This window comes from Chiloscyllium punctatum, chromosome 20 (genome assembly GCF_047496795.1).
Source record: "Chiloscyllium punctatum isolate Juve2018m chromosome 20, sChiPun1.3, whole genome shotgun sequence".
Taxonomy (NCBI): domain Eukaryota; kingdom Metazoa; phylum Chordata; class Chondrichthyes; order Orectolobiformes; family Hemiscylliidae; genus Chiloscyllium; species Chiloscyllium punctatum.
The window spans coordinates 89,416,120-89,439,961 of NC_092758.1; the positions used below are offsets into that span (position 1 = coordinate 89,416,120).

Here is a 23,842-nt window from a genome sequence, read left to right on the forward strand (position 1 = left end):
CTCTCATAGGTTGATTGAACACAACCAGAATGTGGACTGTGGCAGAGAGAGGTTATGGCAGAGATTAGATCTGAATGGAGTCAGGTGGGAAGGTTAGTTTGTGACTAGTCCAGATAACCAATGACATCCATCAAGCATGAGAAGGTCTGGAGTCCAGGCCTTTGTCTTAAGGAAAGTTTTAATTACTAATTGTTCATTTACAATTGCATCCTTCCCCATATAATGACTCACCTTCTTTAAGAACTATGCCCTGATACTATTAGCTGATCACATTCTAAGGTTTCAATCTACTGCATGTGCACCATTGAGATGTGCTGATTTGAGATTAGATGCTGCAAATATTCATTCAATTTAATTTTCGAAAACTTAAAATACAATAATTTAAAATAATCACAGAATAAGAGCATTGGCTACCATTTTCTAACGTGCCTCAAAATGGTGTGGTGGTGACTCACCTCAAACTGCTCTAGTTCATGTGGTATAAACACACCCACAATTCAAAGTAAGGAACCCGTCATTCATATAGAAATAAAGCTGTGTGAAAATGTTAAATAGCCAATGATGATTTGGTTTGATATACTTGAATTTGAAAAGAAAGAAACTTTGTCAATGTTTTGTCAAGAAAAAGTAAGCAGGGCATAATTGATGGCCAAACTTATGTTTTATATTCAAGTGATGCACATATGGCCAAGCCATTCTTAACAAGCCTTGGCTCAATCTCCCACTTCTGGCACACAAAAGGTAGGGAGCATGGCAACGGAATACACAATGTCAGCCTGTCCCCCAGTATTCCAAATGGAAGCTTTATAAACTGTTCAGTGCTGTCACTAATATATAGAATACACAATCCTTTTGATTACAAACCTCTGCTACAATGAATACACTTTTCAAGTCTTAAAATGTCAAAGGCAACAAAGATGAATTCAGGATCAGATGAAAAACATGCTCATGCCCCAGCCAGAACCTCGAAGTACATTTTAAAATTCTCAACTTTTTTCTAAAAATAGGGCATGGTTAATTTGAAATTGATCTGATTGAGTGAAATGATAGGTCAACCTGTAACAATAAAAAAATTACTAAATTCAGTGGGAAATACAATAGAAGCAACCTGCAGCTCCAAATTTGTGAATTAAACTCGTTCACAACAAAGATTAACAAACTCAGTGATCCAGTTCTAAAAAACCTACATGGCAGGGAATAATTTTCCTTTGATAAAGTAAACCATTTGTGCTTAAAATTTTCCTCAAAAGCAAAATTCAAGTGGTCTTAGAAACCTGGAGCTTTATTTGAACATAAACTGTTACAAAACTTATTTCTACTCAAACCAAAACATAACAGCAGTTTTCATACATTGCTGCCGCGTGATTAAAGCTACAGTGTTCCACACAATTCCTTTGTTAAACACACTTGGCTGCATATACTGTATTCTGTTTAGACAAAACACTTTCATTAGCAAACTTAATCGCATGGAAGCTTTTTATTATTACTCCACACCCATGCAGGATATACTTGCCAAGAAAGCACAACTCCCAGCAGGTCACGTGTAAGGTAACTAACCAAAACATTTATCCACATTGCAGTTCATCCACATCTAAAACAGATACCAACGTTAAAAGCTACTACTCAGGAAAAAGAACTTAAAAAATTATGATAAAAATAACAGATGATGTGAACAAAGTGTACTCATTCCAGTGACAGAATTATCAACACATCATTACAATGGAATCCTGGTCCAACTGTAATGTTCAGTCACAACAATGGTTTATTAAAAACTATTTACAACAGAATCTGTTTAAATGCAATAAGCTGGGTCAAAGAGTTGCTCACAATCACTTGCGCAAGACAAGGATAACAACAAGTCTAGGACCAACTGGGCCATGACATGGAATTTTTGGGGAAACCTGTGAGCTCAAATGCAAGTGGATCACTTGATACCTAAAAAAATGTTTAGATGGTTAGTACTAAAATGGACAGCCAATAAAATCCAGTTATGCATTATCTGCAAGCAGTTTCTGAAGGTGCGCAAATGCACACTTGAGTGAGTGCATGCTTGGTAACTGCTGCTAGCTGGTTTGTAAAGATCGATAGAATAACTATATACAGGAATGCAAAGGTCGGGTTACTCCAGACAAACTGACAGACTATTTCAAAACACAATTTATTTTCTGCAATATTATTATTTACGTAATGCAGATAGAGCTAAATTCTAAACAAATAAAAACATTAAACTATAGCAGTGAATGAAAAAATGCAGCTATGTTGCAGAAATTTTAAATGTTGTATTAATATAAAAACCCTACTTCACTTTCATATTTTCTCAACTAACCAGCATTCTTCTTAAAAGTCATAACACGAACAGATTTCCCCATAAAAACCAAGAAAAGTTCAATCCAGCCTGGCTAATTATAATTCAGAATGTGTGCACAAAGTAAATGTTCAAGAAACTGCTTCATCAGTTTTGTTAGGTTATCTTATATTTTGCCGGAAACGTTGGAGAAAAAAAAGTTGAATGTGAGTTGGCCAACTTGTAATTCGTCAGTGCAACACCATAAAGACACTGCAGGAACAGACTTAAGCAAAATTGTTTAAATGTCTTTAGCAAAGTTTCTACCACTTTTATTGAATGTGTATTATTTGGTAGTAGTGCTATTGGGTTGCAGAACCGTGGTACACAGTCAATTTTAAAATTTAAGTATTTGCTGAACATAAACATGACTAATCAAATCCCCCCTGCCCCAGCTTTGAAAAAAAATTATTATTAATTTAGGCAAAACCAATCCAACACGTCAGAGTGTTATCGAACAGATTGCCTACTATTTTTATGGCTCTTCCATGACCCCACACCAATTCTACAACCAAGCTGTCCACTTTTTATCCTAATGAGGTGCAAGGTCCAATAAGGGCACAACTGAACCGCAATACTGAACAAGTGAACACTGTCGACATTTGTTCTAGCAACTTAGGAGTTATGTAGAATAATCAGTCCTCAAAGAGACTATACAGAATCTGTAATAAATATTGAACCAAATCGTTTTAACATTTGACTTTAACAAAAATAATTAACTTCCACAGATTTGAATAAAATAGCCCCACACTGCAAGATACTTTTGCAAAAAAAAAGGCATGTTTGGACCAACGATTCTTTTTGCTCTAAGAACTCCAATACCTGACATTTCTGGCATAAGCACAGATGCTATCAATCCCCATTGCAATGTTCCTAGAAATGCAACAGCTTGCCCAACTTCCCCAAGAAACATTTTTCCATTTAACAATTATAATGACTGCAAACAAAAACGAGATTACTGTTGGCCTTCCATTCACATATGCTTGTACACAGCAATACAAAGACACCCTCAAACACTGTCAGAATGACAAAGGAATAATGACTCTTAAGATATTAGTACATTTTAGGATGATTAGCTAGCTGGTTAGACAAAGTTATGAACACTGGAATCTTCGCTGGTCATGTTGTTCTTAAGCCTGAACTTCAGAACTTTCTTCAGTTTTAACTTTACGATTCTCTTCAGCTTGCTTAGCCAACATTTTCTTTAAAAGAGAAAAGAAAAACAGCAAACTTATTTAATAAAAGGTTGCATGTCTCATTTTTAAGATTTAACTGTGTTTAATCGCCTACAAGTAGTTAAACACAAGCAAATACTCAAGTTTTTTAAAGGCAACTCTAATTCAGGTCAAGGAACAATGCTTGCTTTCATACGAATTATTCAACTGAACCCATATGATTCTTTAGGTTACATATTTTCTCAAATTGAATTAATTTCTAAGGTTCAGATTTCTAATGTACGTAGAACCATAGAGCATTTCTACTTTCTATCATAACTACAATAATAAAATTAAAATGCTCAAAAAACTAGATTTAGTGTATCTGGGCAGTGTTAGAATTACAGATTTTGTTTATATTTCACACTTTCTCACTTTGCAACCGATCCATGTTGGTTGATGAATGTATCGTTATTTAGCCATTTACATTAACTACCAATGTTTTAAGAAATTTAAACTGCCAATTCATAAATCCACATTCTCAAAATTCTTTATCTTATGAAATTGATGGCTGCTGTATCAATAACAAGAGAGCATCATTTTCAGACAAAAGGCAGGGCTTTTAGAGGGCATTGAGGAATTGTCTTTCACCTGGAGTGTGGCGGGAATCTGGAATGCTCTGCTTGGGAGGGTAGTTGAGGCAGAAAACCTCACAAACTTCAGAAAGTATTTGGATGGGCATTTGAAATGTCATAAACGTTCATGGCTCTGGGTCAAGTGCTGGGAAGTGGAACTCTCACAGATTGAGTAGTTTTATTGGTGTAGCCTCAAGAGAGTTTTCTGTACTGCAGAATTCTACGAACTGAATGAATTTTTGCTTTGAACAATAGCAACCTTTTCCAAATACCTCTATTTTTATCCTATTCAATTTCTCTACTACATTTCACTTCACTAATATACAAGACTCCTCTGATCTGAGGACAGATGCGATGCATTCATTTAGAAACTGAACTACACTTTGTCTTTACATGATTTTTAAAGTAGACTCCTTCATTTTGCTATTATGTTCATAAATGATAATTGTTTTTCTTTGATGATATACATTAATCTATTCTGATACCATTCTATCTTTGCCCCTCACATTTCATTTTATCAGTTTCCTCTAATTCTTGTATTGACCTCAGTTCTCCTCCGTTTTGTGAACTACTTAATCATTGCATAGCTCATATTTTTTTCAATTTCATCTTTTGTTCAATCAGGGGCACAAATACCAGACACTACCTTTCCTTTTGTGAAAAGCTGCCTAATTAGCACACAAACCATCTCCTCCAACAGTAGCCCGTTGTTCAATGATGATTTTACTACTGACAGTTCATTCAAATTCAATTCAAGATAATTTTCAACATACTGAAATTAGCTTTCCTCCAGTTGTTTTATTATGCTCCCTATTATGTTCCTAGTCCTTTTCAATAACTATTGGAAATCTGTTTCTGTGCCTAAATGTTGCCTCACTGAAATATGCTTTACTTGCCCCATTTCATTTTCTGGAGATACATTCAGTGAGTCTTCAAGAACAGACATTAAGTCATTGCCATTGTCAAAGCACAAAATTTCCAGGTTTAATTAATCAAAAATATCCAAAATTAACATAAGTTAGCAATAAGTCTGAAATCTATAAAACAAATTGGGAGTAGACCGTTACTCACTATAAAAGCCCTCTATCATGCAAAGGTATGGGAAAAAGGCAGAAGTACACTAATCCCACATGCTTATAGACCCATTTAGTCTTTCTAATATACATCTAGTATATAATAAGGTCAAAAATATCAGAAACGTCACAGAGAAATGGCTCGAAGCCAGCCTCAGGCTTCCTCAAGTCTGATTCAAAGTGGAAGGTAGTTTGCCGGAGGAGAAAGTGAGGACTGCAGATGCTGGAGATCAGAGCTGAAAAAGTGTTGCTGGAAAAGCGCAACAGGTCAGGTAGCATCCAAGGAGCAAGAGAATCGACGTTTCGGGCATGAGCCCTTCTTCAGGAATGGTCCAGGTAATTTGCCGAAGTTGAGTTCGGAGACGCACATGAAAATTATGGTCATGAATAGTATAGCCAATGACAATCCTTTTACCACTGATTTTATAATCAATAAAATGTAGCATTATCCTAGCAAAGGAAGTTTATGTTCACATCAGTTGGTTAGAGGACATAATCCTTATCATATTGTTAAAAAAATGCAATATCCAACAGAAAATGAGGAAAACAAAAATGGGGTCAGTTTCAGAATGAAAAAGGTCAGCTATTTTGAGACCCAAAGAAAACGTTGTCGTGTGTTGTGTATCTTTACATCTCTCCCAACGTTCAATCTATGAATGTAATCAAGTCAGCCATTGATGGACTAAGGGAATTCAAGATAAATCATCCACCAAGACTAGTTAAATGGTAATGCAGACTTTAAGGACCAAATGGATTATTACAGTTCCTATAGCTAATGGAAATTAATTCAAAGCAATTTACAAACTAGCACTTTGTATAAATTTCAGGATAAAAGTAATATCACAACTTTACCTTCAGTTTCTGATAATGAGGCAGGCTACTGCAATGAGTTTTCTTTGCCACTTCTTCCTTTGTGTAAAAGAGACAGCAGAGTGTGCAGTAATAGCCAGTCTTTGGAACCACATAATCTAGCCCTTGAATAAAGTGAAGACACAATCAAAATAGTAGGTCAATACCAGTTCAGCAACTACCATTTCAGTGATAAATAATCAAAAGCCTTTAATACCTGCATACAGGCTCTGGGTTAACACCTAATTTCAAATTACACTCTTTCTAAAAACAAATCCGAGACAATTTTGATATTTCAGAAACCATCTTGTGTATTTTTCAAATAAAGCCCCTGATTTCCCACACCCATTCCAGGACTGGGATACAAAGACAGCACAATGCACTGACTTCATATAAAATGTGAAGTTTTTGATCCCTTTTACTGTTGACAACAAAGCATTTTAAACAGCATTTATTGTTCATCCTGCTCGAGTTTATTCTGCCATTCAATATGATCATGGCTGATCTGATTACAGTTTCAATTTCTTCCTGCCCATGATAACTTACAACTCCCTACCCGTGTCTCAAAAGTATTAACTGACCATGCCTCTGTCACTCTAGGAAAGAGTGCTCCAAAAGCTCTCAAACTTCAGAACAAATTCCTTCTCATCTCCGTCCAAAATGGAAGACCCTTTACTTTTAAAACCCCCGTTTTAAAACATATCCCCTAGTTCTAGTCTTTCCAAAAAGACAAAGATCTTGTGAGCATCCTCCCAGTCAGGTTCCTTCGTCATCTTCAAAGTTGCGATGGACCTTCTTCGTGAAATACTGCAGTCCATGAGCTGAATGTATACTCACATCTGAGAGATCATGAGTTCTAGGATTCTGATTATGACCATAAGTGAATAGTAAAAAATACTCAAATCAGAGGGTGTTTGACTCAGATTGTAACTTGGTGATGATGTTCCCATGAACACACTATTGTTCTTGTGTTGGTAGGGGTTGCAGTTTGGGAGGTGCTGCCAAATGAAGTGTTTGTAATGCATCTTTTATGTACTGGGGAAGCTGCCAGCTGTGGATGGGCTGCTCTTCCCTGCAAAGTATTGGAGGTAGAGTACTAATCCCTACCATTTGCGTACAAACCCATTATGTTATTGACTTGTGCGTTTTAAGTGATGCACAAGAGGAACGGCTCAGCCAGGAGATAGAGTCATAAAGATATACAGCATGGGGATGAGCCATTCGCTGCAAGGCACCCAGCCTCTGACCTGCTTCAGCAACAACCATATTGATGGGCTAGTCCAACTGAGTTCTGGTAACAGCAAACTATCAATTGCTTACCCAACAGCATTACTTACACACTATACTCAGACCATTACAACAAAACATATACAATACAATACTTCAAAACAGCGAGTACTAATGCCATTTGGTAGTACAGAACTTGAATATACTGTATTGCTGAAAAAAATGCCATTTTGTCAAACTTTTTCATTCCTGCACTCGTCATTTCACAAGCATGCTAATTCAAGGGGAAAGCTAGCATTTAAGCTGCACAGGAGTGTGCCAAGTTGGCAAATGACGCTGATTGAGGCATTTGCTATGGAGAATGCACGCAAGAATGGTGCTTGTCAGTTAAATGCCAGGCTTTGCAAACTGACACTGATTAGTTCGGACAAAGCCCTGAGGAAAGAACTAATGAATGGGTACCACCAATTCTGTTGAGTTGGAACAAATGTGGTCTCTGCAAACACAGGCTCCTGTATTCATATATGTAGATTCCAATACATGCAAATGCACCACATTGCATGTCCTAAATTGGTTGTCAATGTAATTCTTCATGCACAGGATTACACAGCAAATGTGACTGTACAATTGTTTCTACTGTTGTGTTTAAAGTTTTGCAAACATAGGCAGATTAATGTGGCCAGTACCTTGTTAGTTGCAAACAGCTAAGGGGACATGCTGTTGGATATGGTCTGCCAATGTTTGGGAGAACAGGCCTCATACTGGTATCACTCCAGCACTGAAATGCGTACACATTACTCATTTGCAAGACAGATATGGTTTGACCGGAGCACATATTATTGTGAACCAGTAGCCTAAAACAGCTCACTTCAGCTATTGCTCAAAAATTTGAGACTTGCCCTTCCAGAGTAATCAGAAACTCAACCTCAGCATGATACAAAGACTGATAGATTGTATCCAACAGTATATTCCTTTGCAGACAGAAAGAACAAGTTACATGCATTTCAGATTTCTCAACTCAACAAAACAGGTAACAGCCATTTACTCATTCATTTCACAGTGCAATATCCGAACCTGCCTGGTTGAAAATTTAAATAAAGAACCAATCAGTGCATTTTCCATGACAATTCCTCAACCAATCAGCATTCTCCTCATGCAGTATAGCTGTCAGTATTCCCTTGAATTGGCATTCTGGCAAAATGACCTGTTGACTACACGATGAAAGGTTTTTACAAAATTTTTTTTCCAACATTCAAATAGACAGAAAACAATGAATATGAAAATACATAGTATATATATGAAAATTTACATGCTGAAAGCCAGGTTTAATAAAGGTGAAAAGTTCTATAAAAATAATCGCGAGCAATGTTTGCCTACCTACAGGATTGTTCGGCTGATATGGCCCAAGCCTGTACTCATCTGGAGTAGGAGATCGTGAACGAGCGCGCTTGCTTTCTGGTTCCACACAAGATGATATGGTCTCTTCCTGCACATCATTCCTTTCATCACCATCATGCTTATTTTCAATTGTTTCATCTTCAACTTGCTTCACTTCTGTTTCTTCACCACTTTCCTTTTTGTCACCTTGTTCTGCCTTTTTAGATTTGATGTTCTTTCCCCTCTTCCGACCACGTTTTCTTTTTGCTTTGTTCACATCCTCATCTTTTTGTTCACTGGTGTCCTCTGATTTCTCTGTCTGAATGCTTGTATCAGCATCATCAGTTTCCAATTTATTACTGTTATCTTCACAAGACATCAGATCTTCAAGATCCAGATTTCCAGCCTCTACATCACCAACCTCATCAACAGTCACAAATTCATCAATGTTTTCAGGAAAGCACTCTTCTTTTAACTCCTACAGAAATCCAAATACATTCCAAATTTGAACAGGGGCCTCTTATTTCAATATCAAATTGGGCAAAAATAAATACATTTTTTGAAATTCTTCCAAACACTCAAAATAGGGATCACAAGATTTTATCTGGTCGTTCCTTTTTTGTATGGCTTCTCTCCTTCAAAGTAAAAGTCTCACCTATTTAACTGTACATTTTCTTTCCTCTATTTATTCAGTATCTATCATTCGGGAGGCGAAGGGGATTTTGTGGGAACGAGAGAGACTTACAACTGTGTGTTACCTCCCAGGTGCCAGCATTAGTGATGTCTCTGATCGTGTTTTTGGGATCCTTGAAGGGGGGCGGGGGCCAAGTTGTGGTCCACATAGGCACCAACGACATAGGTAGGAACAAAGGTGGGGAGCTCAGACAGTAATTCAGGGAGTAAGGTGGAAGCTTAGAGCTAAACCAAACAGAGCTATCATCTCTGGTTTGTTGCCCATGCCACGTGCTAGTGAAGCAAGGAATTGGGAGAGCGCAGAGCTGAACATGTGGCTGCAGGCATAGTGCAGGAGGGAGTATTTTGGATTCTTGGATAATTGGAGCTCTTTCTGGGGAAGGCGGGACCTCTACAAACAGGATGGTCTTCACCTGAACCAGAGGGGTACCAACATCCGGGGGGGGGGGGAGAATATTTGCTAATGCTCTTTGGGGGAGGGGGTTAAACTAATGCAGCAGGGGGATGGGAACCTGAATTGTAGTTCCAGTGCAAAAGGTAATGAGGTCAGGGATAGGTTTATAAGGCTGTGAGAGGACACCGGATGTTGGTTTGAAACATGTGTACTTCAATGCCAGGAGCATCCAGGATAAGGTGGGTGAACTTGCAGCATGGGTTGGTACCTGGGATTTCAATGTTGTGGCCATTTCAGAGTCATGGCTAGAGGAGGGAGAGGAATGGTTGTTGCAGATTCCGGGAGTTACATGTTTCAGTAAGAACAGAGAAGATGCTAAAGTTGTGGGGGCGGGCAGTGTTAATCAAGCGTCATATTGCAGCTGCTGAGATAATGTATAAGGACTCATCCACGGAGATATTTTGGGCTGAGGTTAGAAACGGGAAAGGAGAGGTCATCCTGTTGGGAGTTTTCTATAGGCCTCCAAATTGTTCCAGAGATGTAGAGGAGAGGATAGGATAGGATAGCAAATATGATCCTCAATAGGAGCGAGAGTGACAGGGTAGTTGTTCTGAGGTAATTTAACTTTGTAAATATTGACTGGGAATACTGTAGTGTGAGTAGTTTAGAAGGGTCAGTTTTTGTTCAATGTGTGTGGGAGAGTTTTCTGACAGTATGTAGTCAGGCCAACAAGGGGTGAGGCCAAATTGGATTTGGTACTGGTGTTAGATTTGGTGATAGTGACCACAATTTGGTTATGTTTACAATGGGCAGGGATACAGGTTTAACTGGGGGAAAGGTAATTATGTTGCGATTAGGCAAGATTTAGGATGCACAGGATGGGGGAGGAAACTGCAGAGGATGGACACACTTGAAATGTGGAGCTTATTCAAGGAACAGCTACCCCAGGTCCTTGATAAGTATATACCTATCAGTCCGAGAGGTAGTTGTCAAGAGAGGGAGCCCTAGTTTACTAAAGAAGTTGAAGCTCTTGTCAAGAGGATGCTTATGTGAGGATGAAGCATGAAGGCTATGTTAGGGGGCTTGAGAGTTACAAGTTAGCCAGAAAAGATCTAAAGAGAGGGCTAAGAAGAGCCAAGAGGGGACATGAGAAGTTGGCGGATAGGATCAAGGAAAACCCTATGGCCTTCTATAAGTCTATCAGGAATAAAAGAATGACTAGAGAAAGATTAGAGCCATTCAAAGATAGTGGTGGGAAGTTGTGTGTGGAATCAGAGGACATGAGGAAGCGCTTAATGACTACTTTTTGTCAGTATTCACACTGTAAAAGGACAATATTAGTGGGAATACAGAGACACAGGCTACTAGGTTAGATGAAATTGTGATTGACAAAGAGGAGGTTTTAGCAAATTTGGAAGCTGTGAAAATAGATAAGACCCCAGGCCGGATGGGATTTATCCTCGGATTCTCTGGGAAGCCAGGGAAGAGACTGCAGAGTCTTTGACTTTGATCTTTTTGTTGTCATTGTCAACAGGAGTAGTCCCATAAAACTGGAGGATAGCAAATGTCGTTCCTTTGTTCAAGAAGTGGAGTTGGAACAACCCTGTTAATTATAAGCCAGTGAACCTTACTTTGGTTGTGGGTAAGGTGTTACAAAAGGTTATAAGAGACAGGATATATAATTATCTGGAAAGGAATACTTTGTTTAGGGATAGTCAACACGATTTTGTGAAGGGTAGGTCATGCCTCACAAATCTTATTGAGTTCTTCGAGAAGGTGACCAAACAGGTGGATGAAGGTAAAGCAGTTGATGTGGTGTATATGGACTTCACTAAAGCATTTGATAAGGTTCCACACAGTAGGCTATTGTACAAAATATGGAGTTTCGGTATTGAAGGTGATTTAGCGGTTTGGATCAGAAATTGGCGAGCTGAAAGACAACAGAGGGTGGCGGTGATGGGAAATGTTCATCGTGGAGCTCAGCTACCAGCAGTGTGCCGCAAGGATCTGTTTTGGGCCACTGCCGTTTGTCATTTCTCTAAATGATCTGGATGTGGGCGTAGAAGGTTGGGTTAGTAAATTTGCGGTTGACACTAAGGTAGGCAGACTTGTGAATGGTGCCGAAGGATGTTGTGGGTTACAGAGGGACATAGATATGATGCAAAGCTGGATTGAAAAGTGGCAAATGGAGTTTAATGCGGAAAAGTGCGAGGTAGTTCACTTTGTAAGAAGTAACAGGAATGCAGAGTACTAGGTTAATGGTAAAATTCTTAGTAGTGTGGATGAACAGAGATCTTGGTGTCCAGGTGCATAAACCCCTGAAAGTTGCCACCCAGGTTGATAGGGTTGTTAAGGCAGCATGTAGTGTGTTGGTGTTTATTGGTAGGGGGGGGATTGAGTTTCGGAGCCACGAGGTCATGCTTCAGCTGAACACAACTGAAGGATGCACCTGGAGTACTGTGTACAGTTCTGGTCACCGCATTACAGGAAGGATGTGGAAGCTTTGGAAAGGGTTCAGAGGATGGTATGGAAGGAAGGTCTTCGAGAAAAGACTGAGGGAACTGAGGCTGCTTTCATTGGAAAGGAGGTTGAGAAGCGACTTAATTGAGACGCATAAGATAATCAGAGGGTTAGATAGGTGGACAGTAAGATGGATGGTGAAAACTAACACAGGGGGACATAGTTTTAGGACAGATATCAGTGTAGCTTCTTTACTCAGAGTAGTAGGGGCGTGGAACAGCTTGCCTGCAATAGTAGTAGACCCACCAGCCTTAAGGGCATTTAAATGGGCATACATATGGATAATAATGGAATGGTGTAGGCTAGATGGGCATCAGATTAATTTCACAGGTTGGTGCAAAATCAAGAGCCGAAGGGCCAGTTCTGCACTGTAAGGTTCTATGTTCTACGTCTCATTAGTTATTAAACATAAAAGCACAATTCAGCAAGGTTAAGGGAAAGGATCTAGCACGAATTGAGAAGCTTCACTATAATTGAGCAAATGGAGGCTTTGAAAGAGGAGTCAGTTCAGTACACAGTAGACACACTCCACGATGAGGAAAGTAAGGCCAACTAAAGTTTGAGCACCTTGGATGATCAAGATACAGATAAAATAAAACAGAGAAACAAAGCCTATGACAATTGCTAGTTCCATAGTTCAGTAGCAGTTTGAGTTGAGAAAAGCATAGAGGAAACCTTAAAAAAAAGAAATGAAAGAAAGTGTATTAACACAAAAGTAGTGAATGTAAGGAACTCTGTCCAAATGTAATGCCAGTAAGGAGCCAAATATTAGGCATCCTTTCAAAAAGGAAACAGACATGGCGGAGCTGTTAACAGAGCTTTGGATCAAAGTAACGATTGATATAGTGCTAAAAAAGGACACAAAGTCATGCTCAAATGGTTCACAATCCTCAAAGTCAGATAGGATGTCTACAAGGCTCCTGAGGGAAGAATAGGTGTAAATTGCTGAGCCTCTGCCTGCCATCTTCCAATATTACTTGGTTATGGGGTTGGTGCTACAGCATTTAAGAATTGCAAATGTTATATATCTATTAAAAATGGAGATAAACCAGCAACTACACGCATGGCAGCCTTAAGTTAATGGCTGGGGAACAGTCAGTGACAACTATCAGGAAAAATTAATTGACAAATTAGCAAAATTAGACAAAGCAGTGGCGAATCCCAATAGATTAGTAATTCGGAAACTTAAGCTAATGGTCTACAGGACATGAATTCAAAAACCACCATGATAGATGGTGAAATACATATCAAATCAAATCTGTAATTAAAAGTAAGCCCAATGACAACTACCTAATAACTTCTGATGGTCATTAAAAAACAATCTGGGTTCACCACTGTCCTTAGAGAACAAAAGCTGCATCATTACCTGCATGCAATGCCAGGCCGACTACAATGTGGTTAATTCTTAACTACCCTTTTAAATGGCCTACGAAACCACTCAGCTGTATCAATCTGATACAAAGTTGAAAGAAAGGAACAATATCAGAAGGACCACTTGACATCAACCTAGGCTACGGAAACAACAACAGCAAATAAGTAGTCCTCCTGACCTTGCAAAATCCTCCTGACTACCAGCTGAGGGTTTGTGCCAAACATGGGACAGCTATCCCAGATTTAATCAAGCAACAGCCTGACATAGTCATACTTTCAGAATCATCCCTCATGGGTAATTTCCCAGACATGAGCAGGGGCCACCCTGGATCCTACCAGCAGGACAGACACACCAAAGTGATATACAATTGAGTCAAAAGTCACAGGAAATCCTTAATATTGACTCCAGACTGCCCCCCCTCCCCCCCCCCCACCCCAAAAGCAACAACTTATTAAGTTCATACCTGGGATGCTGCTTGTTGATGTCTTTTGCTCCTTCGAATAATTGGTGCCTGTTTAAAAAAGTTTCAATTTAGAAAACACTATCCATATGCATTGCTGTAGATCAGACTTTTGCCAATCAAACAGAATCAAACATTGTTGTGCTTTGATTGTCTGAAACTAAAAAACACCAAAGTCAAAGCTTTTAGTTTTATATTCATCAGGACTGTGGCGCAAAAATCACAAAAAAACTTTGAAAGGGAACACCCAATTTACATGGCAATGAGAAATAACACAAAAAATCAATATACTTTTAATACTGGCACTGCAACATACAAATGAACTAAATAATAAATGAGCTGCTGCAACTAGTTTTTTGTGTATTTTTCACATATCATATGCCAAATTCCTTCACTTTAACAAAGACCATACAGGAAGCGCCTTATTAAGAGGAATACCATGTCATGTTCCTTCAGTACTATTTATTAACTTAGCACTCAAGGAGAAATAAGAAAGGGATGATCACCATATTGGGATTGTATTACAGACCCCCTAATAGTCAGAGTTAAATTGAGAAACAAGATTTGTAAGGCGATCTCAGTGATCCATAAGAATAATAGGGTGGTTACAGTAGGTGACTTTAACTTTCCAAACAGAGACTGGGACTGCCATGGTGTTAAGGGTTTAGATGGAGAAGAATTTAAGTGTGTATAAGAAAATTTACTGATTCAGTGTGGATGTAACTACTAGAGAAAGTGTAAAACTTGACCTACTCTTGGGATATAAGGCAGGGCAGGTGACTGAGGGGTCAGTGGGGGAGCACTTTGGGGTCTGCGACCATGATTCTATTAGTTTTAAAATAGTGATGGAAAAGGATAGACCCGATCTAAAAGTTGAAGTTCTAAATTGGAGAAAGGCTAATTTTAACGGTATTAGGCAAGAACTTTCAAAAACTGATTGGGCGCAGATGTTCGCAGGTAAAGGGATGGCTGGAAAATGGGAAACCTTCAGAAATGGGATAACGAGAATCCAGAGAAAGTATATTCCTGTTAGGGTGAAAGGAAAGGCCTGGTATGTGCAGGGAATGCTGGATGACTAAAGAAATTGAGGGTTTTGTTAAGAAAAAGAAGGAAGCCTACGTCAGGACCCCTCAAAGATCAGCAAGGCAGTCTTTGCGTGGAGCTACAGGAGATGGGGGAGATACTAAACGAGTATTGTGCATCAGTGTTTACTACAGAAAAGAATATGGAAGATATAGAATGTAGGGAAATAGATGGTGAAATCTTGAAAACTATCCATATTATAAAGGAGGAAGTGCTGGATGTCTTGAAAAGCATACAAGTGGGTTAAATCCCAGGACCTAATCAGGTGTACCCGAGAACTCTGTGAGAAGCTAGGGAAGTGATTGTTGGACGCCTTGCTGAGATACTTGCATTACCGATAGTCACAGATGAGGTACAGGAAGATTGGAGATTGGCAAACATGGTGCCACTGTTTAAGAATGGTGGTAAGGACAAGCCAGGGAACTATAGACCGGTGAGCCTGACGCTGGTGGTGGGCAAGTTGTTGGAGGGAATCCTGAGGAACAGGATGTACATGTATTTGGAAAGGCAAGGACTGATTAGGGATAGTCAACATGGCTTTGTGCGTGGGAAATCACGTCTCCCAAACTTGATTGAGTTTTCTGAAGTAGTAACAAACAGGATTGATGAGGGCAGAGCAGTAGATGTGATCTATATGGACTTCAGTAAGCGTTTGACAAGGTTCCCCATGGGAGATCGATTAGCAAGGTTAAGATCTCATGGAATACAAGAACTAGCCACTTGGATACAAAACTGGCTCAAAGATAGAGACAGAGGGTGGTGGTTTTTCAGACTGGAGGCCTGTGACCAGTGGAGTGCCACAAGGATCGGTGCTGGGTCCACTGTTTTTTGTCATTTATTTAAATGATTTGGATGTGAGCATAAGAGGTATAGTTAATGAGTTTGCTGATATCACCAAAATTGGAGGTGTAGCGGACAGCGAAGGAGGTTATCTTGGATTACAACTGGACCTTGATCAGAAGAGCCAATGGGCTGAGAAGTGGCAGATGGAGTTTAATTTAGATAAATGCAAGGTGCTGCATTTTGGGAAAGCAAATCTTAGCAGGACTTATATCCTTAATGGTAAGGTCCTAAGGGAGTGTTGCTGAACAAAGAGACCTTGGAGTGCAGGTTCAGAGCTCCTTGAAAGTGGAGTCACAGGTAGATAGGATAGTGAAGGCAGCATTTGGTATGCTTTCCTTTATTGGTCAGAGTATTGAGTACAGAGTTGGGAAGTCATGTTGCGGCTGTACAGGACATTGGTTAGGCCGTATTGGAATGTGTGCAATCTGATCTCCTTTCTATCAAAAGGATGTTGTTAAACTTGAAAGCGATCAGAAAAGATTTACAAGGGTGTTGCCAGGGTTGGAGGATATGAATAGGAAGGGTTTGGAAGGATATGGGCCGGGTGCTAGCAGGTGGGACTAGATTGGACTGGAATATCTGGTCAGCATGGACGAGTTGGACCGAAGGGTCTGTTTCCACGCTGTACATCTCTATGACTCTTAGCCATTCATATCTGACCAGATATTCCAATCCAATCTAGTCCCACCTGCCAGCACCTGGCCCACATCCCTCCAAACCCTTCCTATTCATATCCTCCAACCCTGGCAACACCCTTGTAAATCTTTTCTGAACGGTTTCAAGTTTAACAACATCCTTCCGATAGGAAGGAGACCAGACATTAGGTCACTATATCATGGTAATCTATAGTCTCTTTTCAAAGTGTCTGAGTCTCTTTTCAAAGAATTTAAACTTTCACAACTTGTGAAGTGTTGTTCAGTTTTAACAATATCCTTCATACTTGAATAGATGGCATTGTCTAGTCTCTAGTCTCCACCTCTAGTCATAACTCTTGTAAAAATCTTCACTGAGTACCAGGAGAATCATGTCTTTGATGGAATGACCAGTAGTGTCCTTTCTCTTTTATACTTAGGCGGTGTGTTTGCAATATTTAAATCCACAGCTGCATCAGATAAACTCTTTAGACTTAAACTCTGTCTGTGCTCAAATTTATCACTGAAACAGAGCAATCAAAGGGCCTTTTCCTCAATGCATCAGTTGATAAATCTGCCAACGGATTATTTACTTCTTCCCGTTGCAAGCTTAGGATATGTCAAAAATGTAATTTTTAAAAACATTTGAACAGGGAAGCTAGCCTCACACTGCTACTTTGCAGTGTACACATTGTATTAGTGGAGGACAGCACCAATGTTGATATCAAGCCAAAAAGATGTTCTGCCTCCCACGCAAATGAGTATGTGTTGTAAGAATTTCAGTGCTGGTACGAAGGTCAAATAACTAAACAACTGGTAGACCATATCAAACAAAACGTACTTTGACTGTCTACAGAGAGCATACCAACTGTACTCAAGCAGCCATATTTGTAAAACTCAGAAGTGTCCATCACTAGATGTAATTATACTACTGGACAACTAAACAACTTAAACGATGATTAGAATTACATTAATAATCAACTTAAGATGTTCAGTTAGGCTCTCAATGCATTTCACACACAGCATCTTGTTAAGTGTCGGCAAAAGGGAATTTACATATACACTGTATCTTTTTTATTGAAAAAGGGTTATGGAGAATGCCAACCCATCCTGCAAACCCCATAGCAAAGCCCTGATCATCAGAATCTACCTGCCTGGTAGGAGGTTAAACAGCTAGTTGAGATTTAACAGTTGACAGATCCAACTATATCCCCATGACAACTATTGTCCAACTAATCATCATCTTCTCAGGCTGTATAAATTAGTATTCCCCTTCAAAGTTTGCCCTGGCATCTCAGTCTCGAGGGCAAGATGGAAGAGTTTCATGTCTCTTTTTAGCAATGTTTAAGTTCTGTACAATCAAGAAACCATTTTTACCACCTTAGTTGTTTCTGCTGTGTTTTGTACATTTGTCTCCTTCTCTGCTTTGGAATCTGGCTGTACAGAGTCTGCTCCTTCCATTTCTTGGTCTGTTTCCTTCAGCAGATCCTCTTGGTCAGCTTCTTCATTGTCTGACTCTCCACTTCCCTGATCCTCAACCAAACCTTCTTCAATAAGCTCCGATTCACTCTCAATAGCTGTGACAGCTTCCCCTAAAGCTTCATTTTTCTCTTCGGATTTTATTTCTGGTTTGTTTTCTCCCTTGGAATTCTCTTTCCCAACTTCTTTCGAAGGAGAACTTTCAGAGGTTCTTTGCTCTCCTTTTTCTCCATCAGATTTTGGAGGGTTCTTTGATTTGCTAGGTAACTTTTTCTTGGAAGGGCTTCGGGAACGTTGCCGTCTTCTTTGAAAGAGAAATAAAATATAAAAACAGGTTTATACAATGAAATTAAACCTAACTTTGGTCAATATATGAAACCTAGCAGCTGACACCAATGACATTGGAGGAGGATGGAATTAGTTTGGCTGTTCGTTCTCGTTAAGTACTCCACCAGTCATGGTAATTGTGGAGCCAGATCTATTCTAACATTCAAAGCAAAAGTTCATAGAAAAGAAAACTCAACTGACACGTGGCAAAGTTGGGAATGCAACTCTCACCCATACTTTTTGTTAACTCTCTTCCTCACTTTTACAGAATCTCAAATATCAACTCGATATCTGCAACCAGCTTTAAAAGAGCACCCTAAAGATCCACTTTGCATTTCTTTGCTTCTATCCAATTCTGTCCTTACATCAGAAATTGGATGTTCTTGTGAAATAGGCATGACAGTTTGCACAAATTATTTAAGAACTTTTAAACTAACTTTGTTTACCTGATTCAAAACCTTCATATTTGTACTTATGTGTCAAGGAAGTTTTCCTTTTTTAATATCAGTAGTTAGAAATCGAAATGGAAAGCAAATTTGAAGAAGGCTCGTTCTAATAATAACTGAACAATGAAACCACAAAGAAGCAACTTCGATGACAGCCTACAATACTTGCATAATTCACAAATACCATTTCCAGGAGCTTGACATTGTGAAAATCATTTTAACACTAAAATAAGTCATCAACGATGTGCTGTAAAAGATCAATTATGACAGCACACATGATAAACAATAAAATTTAAGTCTCACAAATTACTTCATCTGATTCTCAACAACCAAAAAAAAACCATTGTGGAACTTGCCAATTTTATTTAAAAACTGCTTATTAAAACATACTTGAACAGTCCATAGCTAGGAAGGCAAACTTCATGCTCAATTCAAAACCAAAGTACTGTAGATACTGCAAGTTTGAAATGAAAACAGTTCTCACAAAAGATTAAACAACCTAAAATGTCAACTAGAATTATTTTCCTTCTGCAGGTGCTCTGAAAAGGACAAATCTAAGGCATAAAGATTTTGAGAGGGAATTTCAGAGTTTGGACCCTGGACAACAGCTGGCATTGATGAAATGCTGATAATTGGAAATGTGCCAAAGGCCGAACTGAGTCCAGATCTCTGAAGGTTATCTGCCCACAGGATATTATAGACAAGGAGAGACTTGAAAACAAGAACAGAAAGTGCTGGAGAAACTCAGCAGGTCTGTCACATCAGTGAAGAGAGAAACAGACTTAACATTTGGTATCCAACTTCTTTGGAACTGAAAGGAGTAGAAAGAGTGTTTTAAGTTGTGAAAAAAAGGGAGGAGCAGCAAATGGTACAGATGGAAAAGGTTTCCCAGTGCAAAAGGCAAAGGGATTACTGATAGCGGTTGAGAAGACATGCAAGTGGAATAGGTATTAATGGCATGTCTAAGCAGCAGAAAATAGTTAGTTCTACTGAGTGCAAGCCACGCAAACAAGTCAACATGGTAATACAAACTGAGGAGAGAATTCATGGTCTGAAGTTGTTGAACTCAAATGTTGAGTCGTGAAAGCTGTCAAGTGCTGAAGCATAAAATAAAGTTCTATCCCACCACTGTACGCTGGACTTTATTGAATAATGTAATAGGCTGAGGACAGAAATGTGAGCATAAGAGCAAGATATGGCAGTAACTGGAAGGTTGTGGATTTTCTTGAGACAGAGAAGAGGTGCTCTGCAAAGTAGTCACTCACAGTTTTTGTTTGGTCTTGCCAATGCAGAGAAGGCCTTTTTGTACAGCGAATATGGCAGATCGGATTGAAAGTAGTACAAGTAAATCACTGTTTCACCTGGGTGATTACTGGAAGCCAGACATGCTGAGTTTCTCCAGCACTTATGATTTTTGTTTTAGTTTCCGGCATCTGTAGTAGATTGCTTTTATTTCAGGCTTTAAAAAGAAGGGCTCTTAAAAAGCAAGGCATTGCTTAACTGGGAATCAATGTAGGCCAATCATCTGATGGATGAATGGTACGTGAGAATTTAGGGCATGGCTAGAGTTTTGGATGATCACAAATTTTTGAAAAGTAAAATGTCGGGGCCCAGAAATTGGAAGAATTGAATCAAAATGTTCCAAAGGTATGGATGAGTATTTCAGATGAACTGAGGCAAGGTAAAGCTAGACAAAGTGAGAGAAGTGAAAACAAGCAGTCCCACATATAATACAGATGTATGATCTGAAGGCAGTTAGTTACCTGTCTGCTTCATCCTGTTCTTTCAACAGTTCCTGAACCTTGATGCTTGGTTTCTGAAACAATAGATTAAACGCACATTGTTTCAAATTTTGGCCAGCCATATAAAACTGCTCAGGCTCAACAATGTTCTTCACATGGATCCCATATTCCTTATATACCACAGCTAGATAGATGAATATCAAATTATGAGATAATTTAGATCAAAAGGTCAAATAGAAAGAGGGGGTATTTCATTTCACATCAAGTGAAAATACAGTAAAGCAGGTAGAATTCAATTAACTTACACCACACGGCTTTGTGAAATAATAAATAAGTATACAATGAACAACATATCATTTTACTCAAAAACAACTGTCAACTCTCTCTGTTTGCACATTCCTTCTGGGACAGGTCAAAGTTTGAGATTTTAGACATTCATCTGAAGGTTGACTAACTTAGTATAACACTCAAGATTCAGCCTGCTCACAGTTAAAAATGAAGAGCTGAACAATTCCAGCTTAGTAAAGAATTAAAGATGTCCAACACAATGGCTATGGGCCTGACCAATGAATAAGCTGAGCTGGCAACATTGTTCGAGAGAGTAATATTTTAATTTTCTCTGGTTTGGTCGTACATAAGTGGCATACTACTGAAAAGAGACAGAGGTTGCCAAAGCTTTTTGTATTGCAGGATTAACACAAGTGTACTAAATTTCTTCTCTCATTTCCCTTACAGCAGCACCTCTAAAAGATTGTTGGAAATAGAGTCGGACGGGTAGATATTTTCCTCTAACATCATGGTCCACTGTCAAAAATGTTTGACAACTAAACCAGCTATACCCCAATATTTTCACTTGCCATCACACTAACAGTGATCAAAATGAATGGGAAGGATGGTGTCTAATTTGATGAAATCCTAATGAGGTGATAACTCATTTCAAGTTGGACAGCATCAATCTCATGTCAGACTCTGTTTTCAGCCACAAGTGTCAAAAATCCACCTCATAAGTGTACGTTGCAATGGTAACACAATTTTTGATTATAAAGCAAATTATTACTTGCATTTATGACAGCTCATGCCATGACCTAGAAACTAGATTACGGCTTGGTGCCACCTGAATTCTGGCCTATTCTCTCATATGGCTTCACCCTGACACTGCATACAAGATCAGTCCAAGTTTTGAGAACCAATGCTTTAGAGTGGAAACTTGTTAAGGTGAGATATGGTTGACTTGTTCAAATGTATAGGCTTGGATAGAGTAAATAAGAAAAACAACTTGCAATGACAGGAGAATCAATAATAAAGATCTTTGACCAAAGAACGATAAGGCAATTATTAGACATTTAAGAAGCAAGTGCATAATTTGAAAGACAACTGGTAGCTCATTAAGGGGTAACTATTAAACAGGAATTGAATAAAATCTTGCCCATGAAATTCTCTGTCAACTTGTGCAATTCTATCTCACAGCAAAGTGGTTGATGCCAAAACATTGAATGTTTTCAAAAAAAAAGAGTTAGATATAGTTCTTAGGGCTAAAGGGGTAAAAACCTATGGGGCAAGAGCAGGAACAGGGTTCTCAATTAGATGATCAATTATGATTATAGGCTTGAGGGGCTGAATGGCACAGTCCTGTTCCTACTCTCCATGTTTCGAAAACTAATTGTAAAAAATGCAGAGCTAAGAGCAAGAGATGGGGACCCAGACTACTTAAAAATAAGTATTTCAAAGAGCTGGGACAGGTACAATCAAACAGTTGAATAACTCCTATCTCTGCTGAACTATAGCACATGGAGATCGACCACTGAATTATATTAACACGCAGTTCTCACTACAAAAGTGGCAACACTAGACAGATAGTTGTTTTTTTAAAAAAGGCTGTCACTTGAGTTCAACTATTTTAACAATATAGAAATCTCATTTGGTACTGCTCAAGACAGTTCATAACAATACCAAATCAAGGAGAAAACCAATATCTATACTGCATGAGAGGACAGTGCTGATTGGTTGGGAAGTGGACTCTGGTAGAGATGTTGCCATGGAGAATGCACCACAAATGCTAATTGATAGTTCGGTGGCGACTGTTTAAATGAACATTAGGCAGATTGACTCTGAACTAAAATGACTGTCACCTGTTTTGTTAAGCTGAGACATAGTGCATGCACATGTTCTTTTGCTTGGCAGTTATCCATCAATCAGCACTAAAAGGCACGCCCTCTGTGATAACACTACTACCACAGTCCAATTGCCAACCAGTCAACACTCTCCTGTGTGTAAAAATGTTGACTTTCTTCTTGAATTAGAATTCCTATTAAATGTTCTGCTGAGTGCAATGCAAAAGGCTTGGCAAAATGTATCCCTTCTCAGTAAAATTAAGATAATTTACTGAAAGACAACTTAAGCAAAACATTGCTTACCTTTAATACAAGTGTCTTATATTTCTGAGATGCATCGACAGTTACTTTTCGGCCATGAAATATTAAAGGTGTTTTCTTGTAATGTTTAACCATGTCTACCATACATTTCTTTGACTCCATTTCCAGAAATGCCTGATGGTTAACAATATTGATTAATGAGGATAAATGTACACAAGGCTGAACCACAACCAGTTATAGCTTCAACATATAAACTATGTAAATAAAAGAGGTCCTTGTAGACAGTGTCTCAACCTTGCCATGTTTCGTCTTCCAGTGAAGAAATTACCTTCTGCACAGCACTGTTCCTACCTACCTCATGGATGGTACAAGACTGGGCAACTCCTGAGGAGAAGTGGTTGAAAAAACACAGTCTTCACTGTGAAAATGAACTCCGTTAATAATCTAAATATTCCATTACCGGTAATCCCTTTCACAATTTGTCAAGGTTTTTCTTAAAACAGGAAATACATCCAATTATATAGATATTAAAAGGTACTGTAGGCAAACTTGAACTAAGTTAAACGTAAATTCCCAAGCTGTACTCACACCAATATGAGGTAAAGAGGGGACAAAATAAAAAGGAGAAAAGAACTTAAAGGCTCCTAAAAGAAATGTGGACAAGAGGGTGGGACTCCAAACAGAGGGAATTCAATAGGTGTACTGGCATTTTCTCCTCTGCTAGCAATTTTTTTTGCATGGTGCAAAATGCACTTGAATCTTCGAGTCAACTTATGAGTTGCGCAGTTAAGTTTTCATTTCAGAAATTCCCAGCATATAA

At 38.8% G+C, this 23,842-nt stretch overlaps 1 protein-coding gene across 3 annotated transcripts in view; it reads right to left on the bottom strand.

Annotated features, from left to right (window-relative positions):
* Nucleotides 1-1,264: 1,264 nt before the first annotated feature.
* The window catches only part of LOC140492258 (matrin-3-like), a 53,749-nt gene continuing 31,171 nt past the window's right edge, over nucleotides 1,265-23,842 (bottom strand). For 2 of the 3 annotated variants that reach the window (XM_072591190.1, XM_072591191.1), the window contains 7 exons: nucleotides 23,065-23,196; nucleotides 20,672-20,724; nucleotides 18,037-18,439; nucleotides 14,102-14,149; nucleotides 8,660-9,137; nucleotides 6,059-6,180; nucleotides 1,265-3,546 (listed from right to left, as the gene is read on the bottom strand). In XM_072591190.1, coding sequence (XP_072447291.1) covers nucleotides 3,475-3,546; nucleotides 6,059-6,180; nucleotides 8,660-9,137; nucleotides 14,102-14,149; nucleotides 18,037-18,439; nucleotides 20,672-20,724; nucleotides 23,065-23,196 — 1,308 coding nt within the window. In that variant the 3' untranslated portion in view covers nucleotides 1,265-3,474. The remainder of the gene's footprint in view (nucleotides 3,547-6,058; nucleotides 6,181-8,659; nucleotides 9,138-14,101; nucleotides 14,150-18,036; nucleotides 18,440-20,671; nucleotides 20,725-23,064; nucleotides 23,197-23,842) is intronic. The other variant, XM_072591192.1, reaches the window with a different exon arrangement.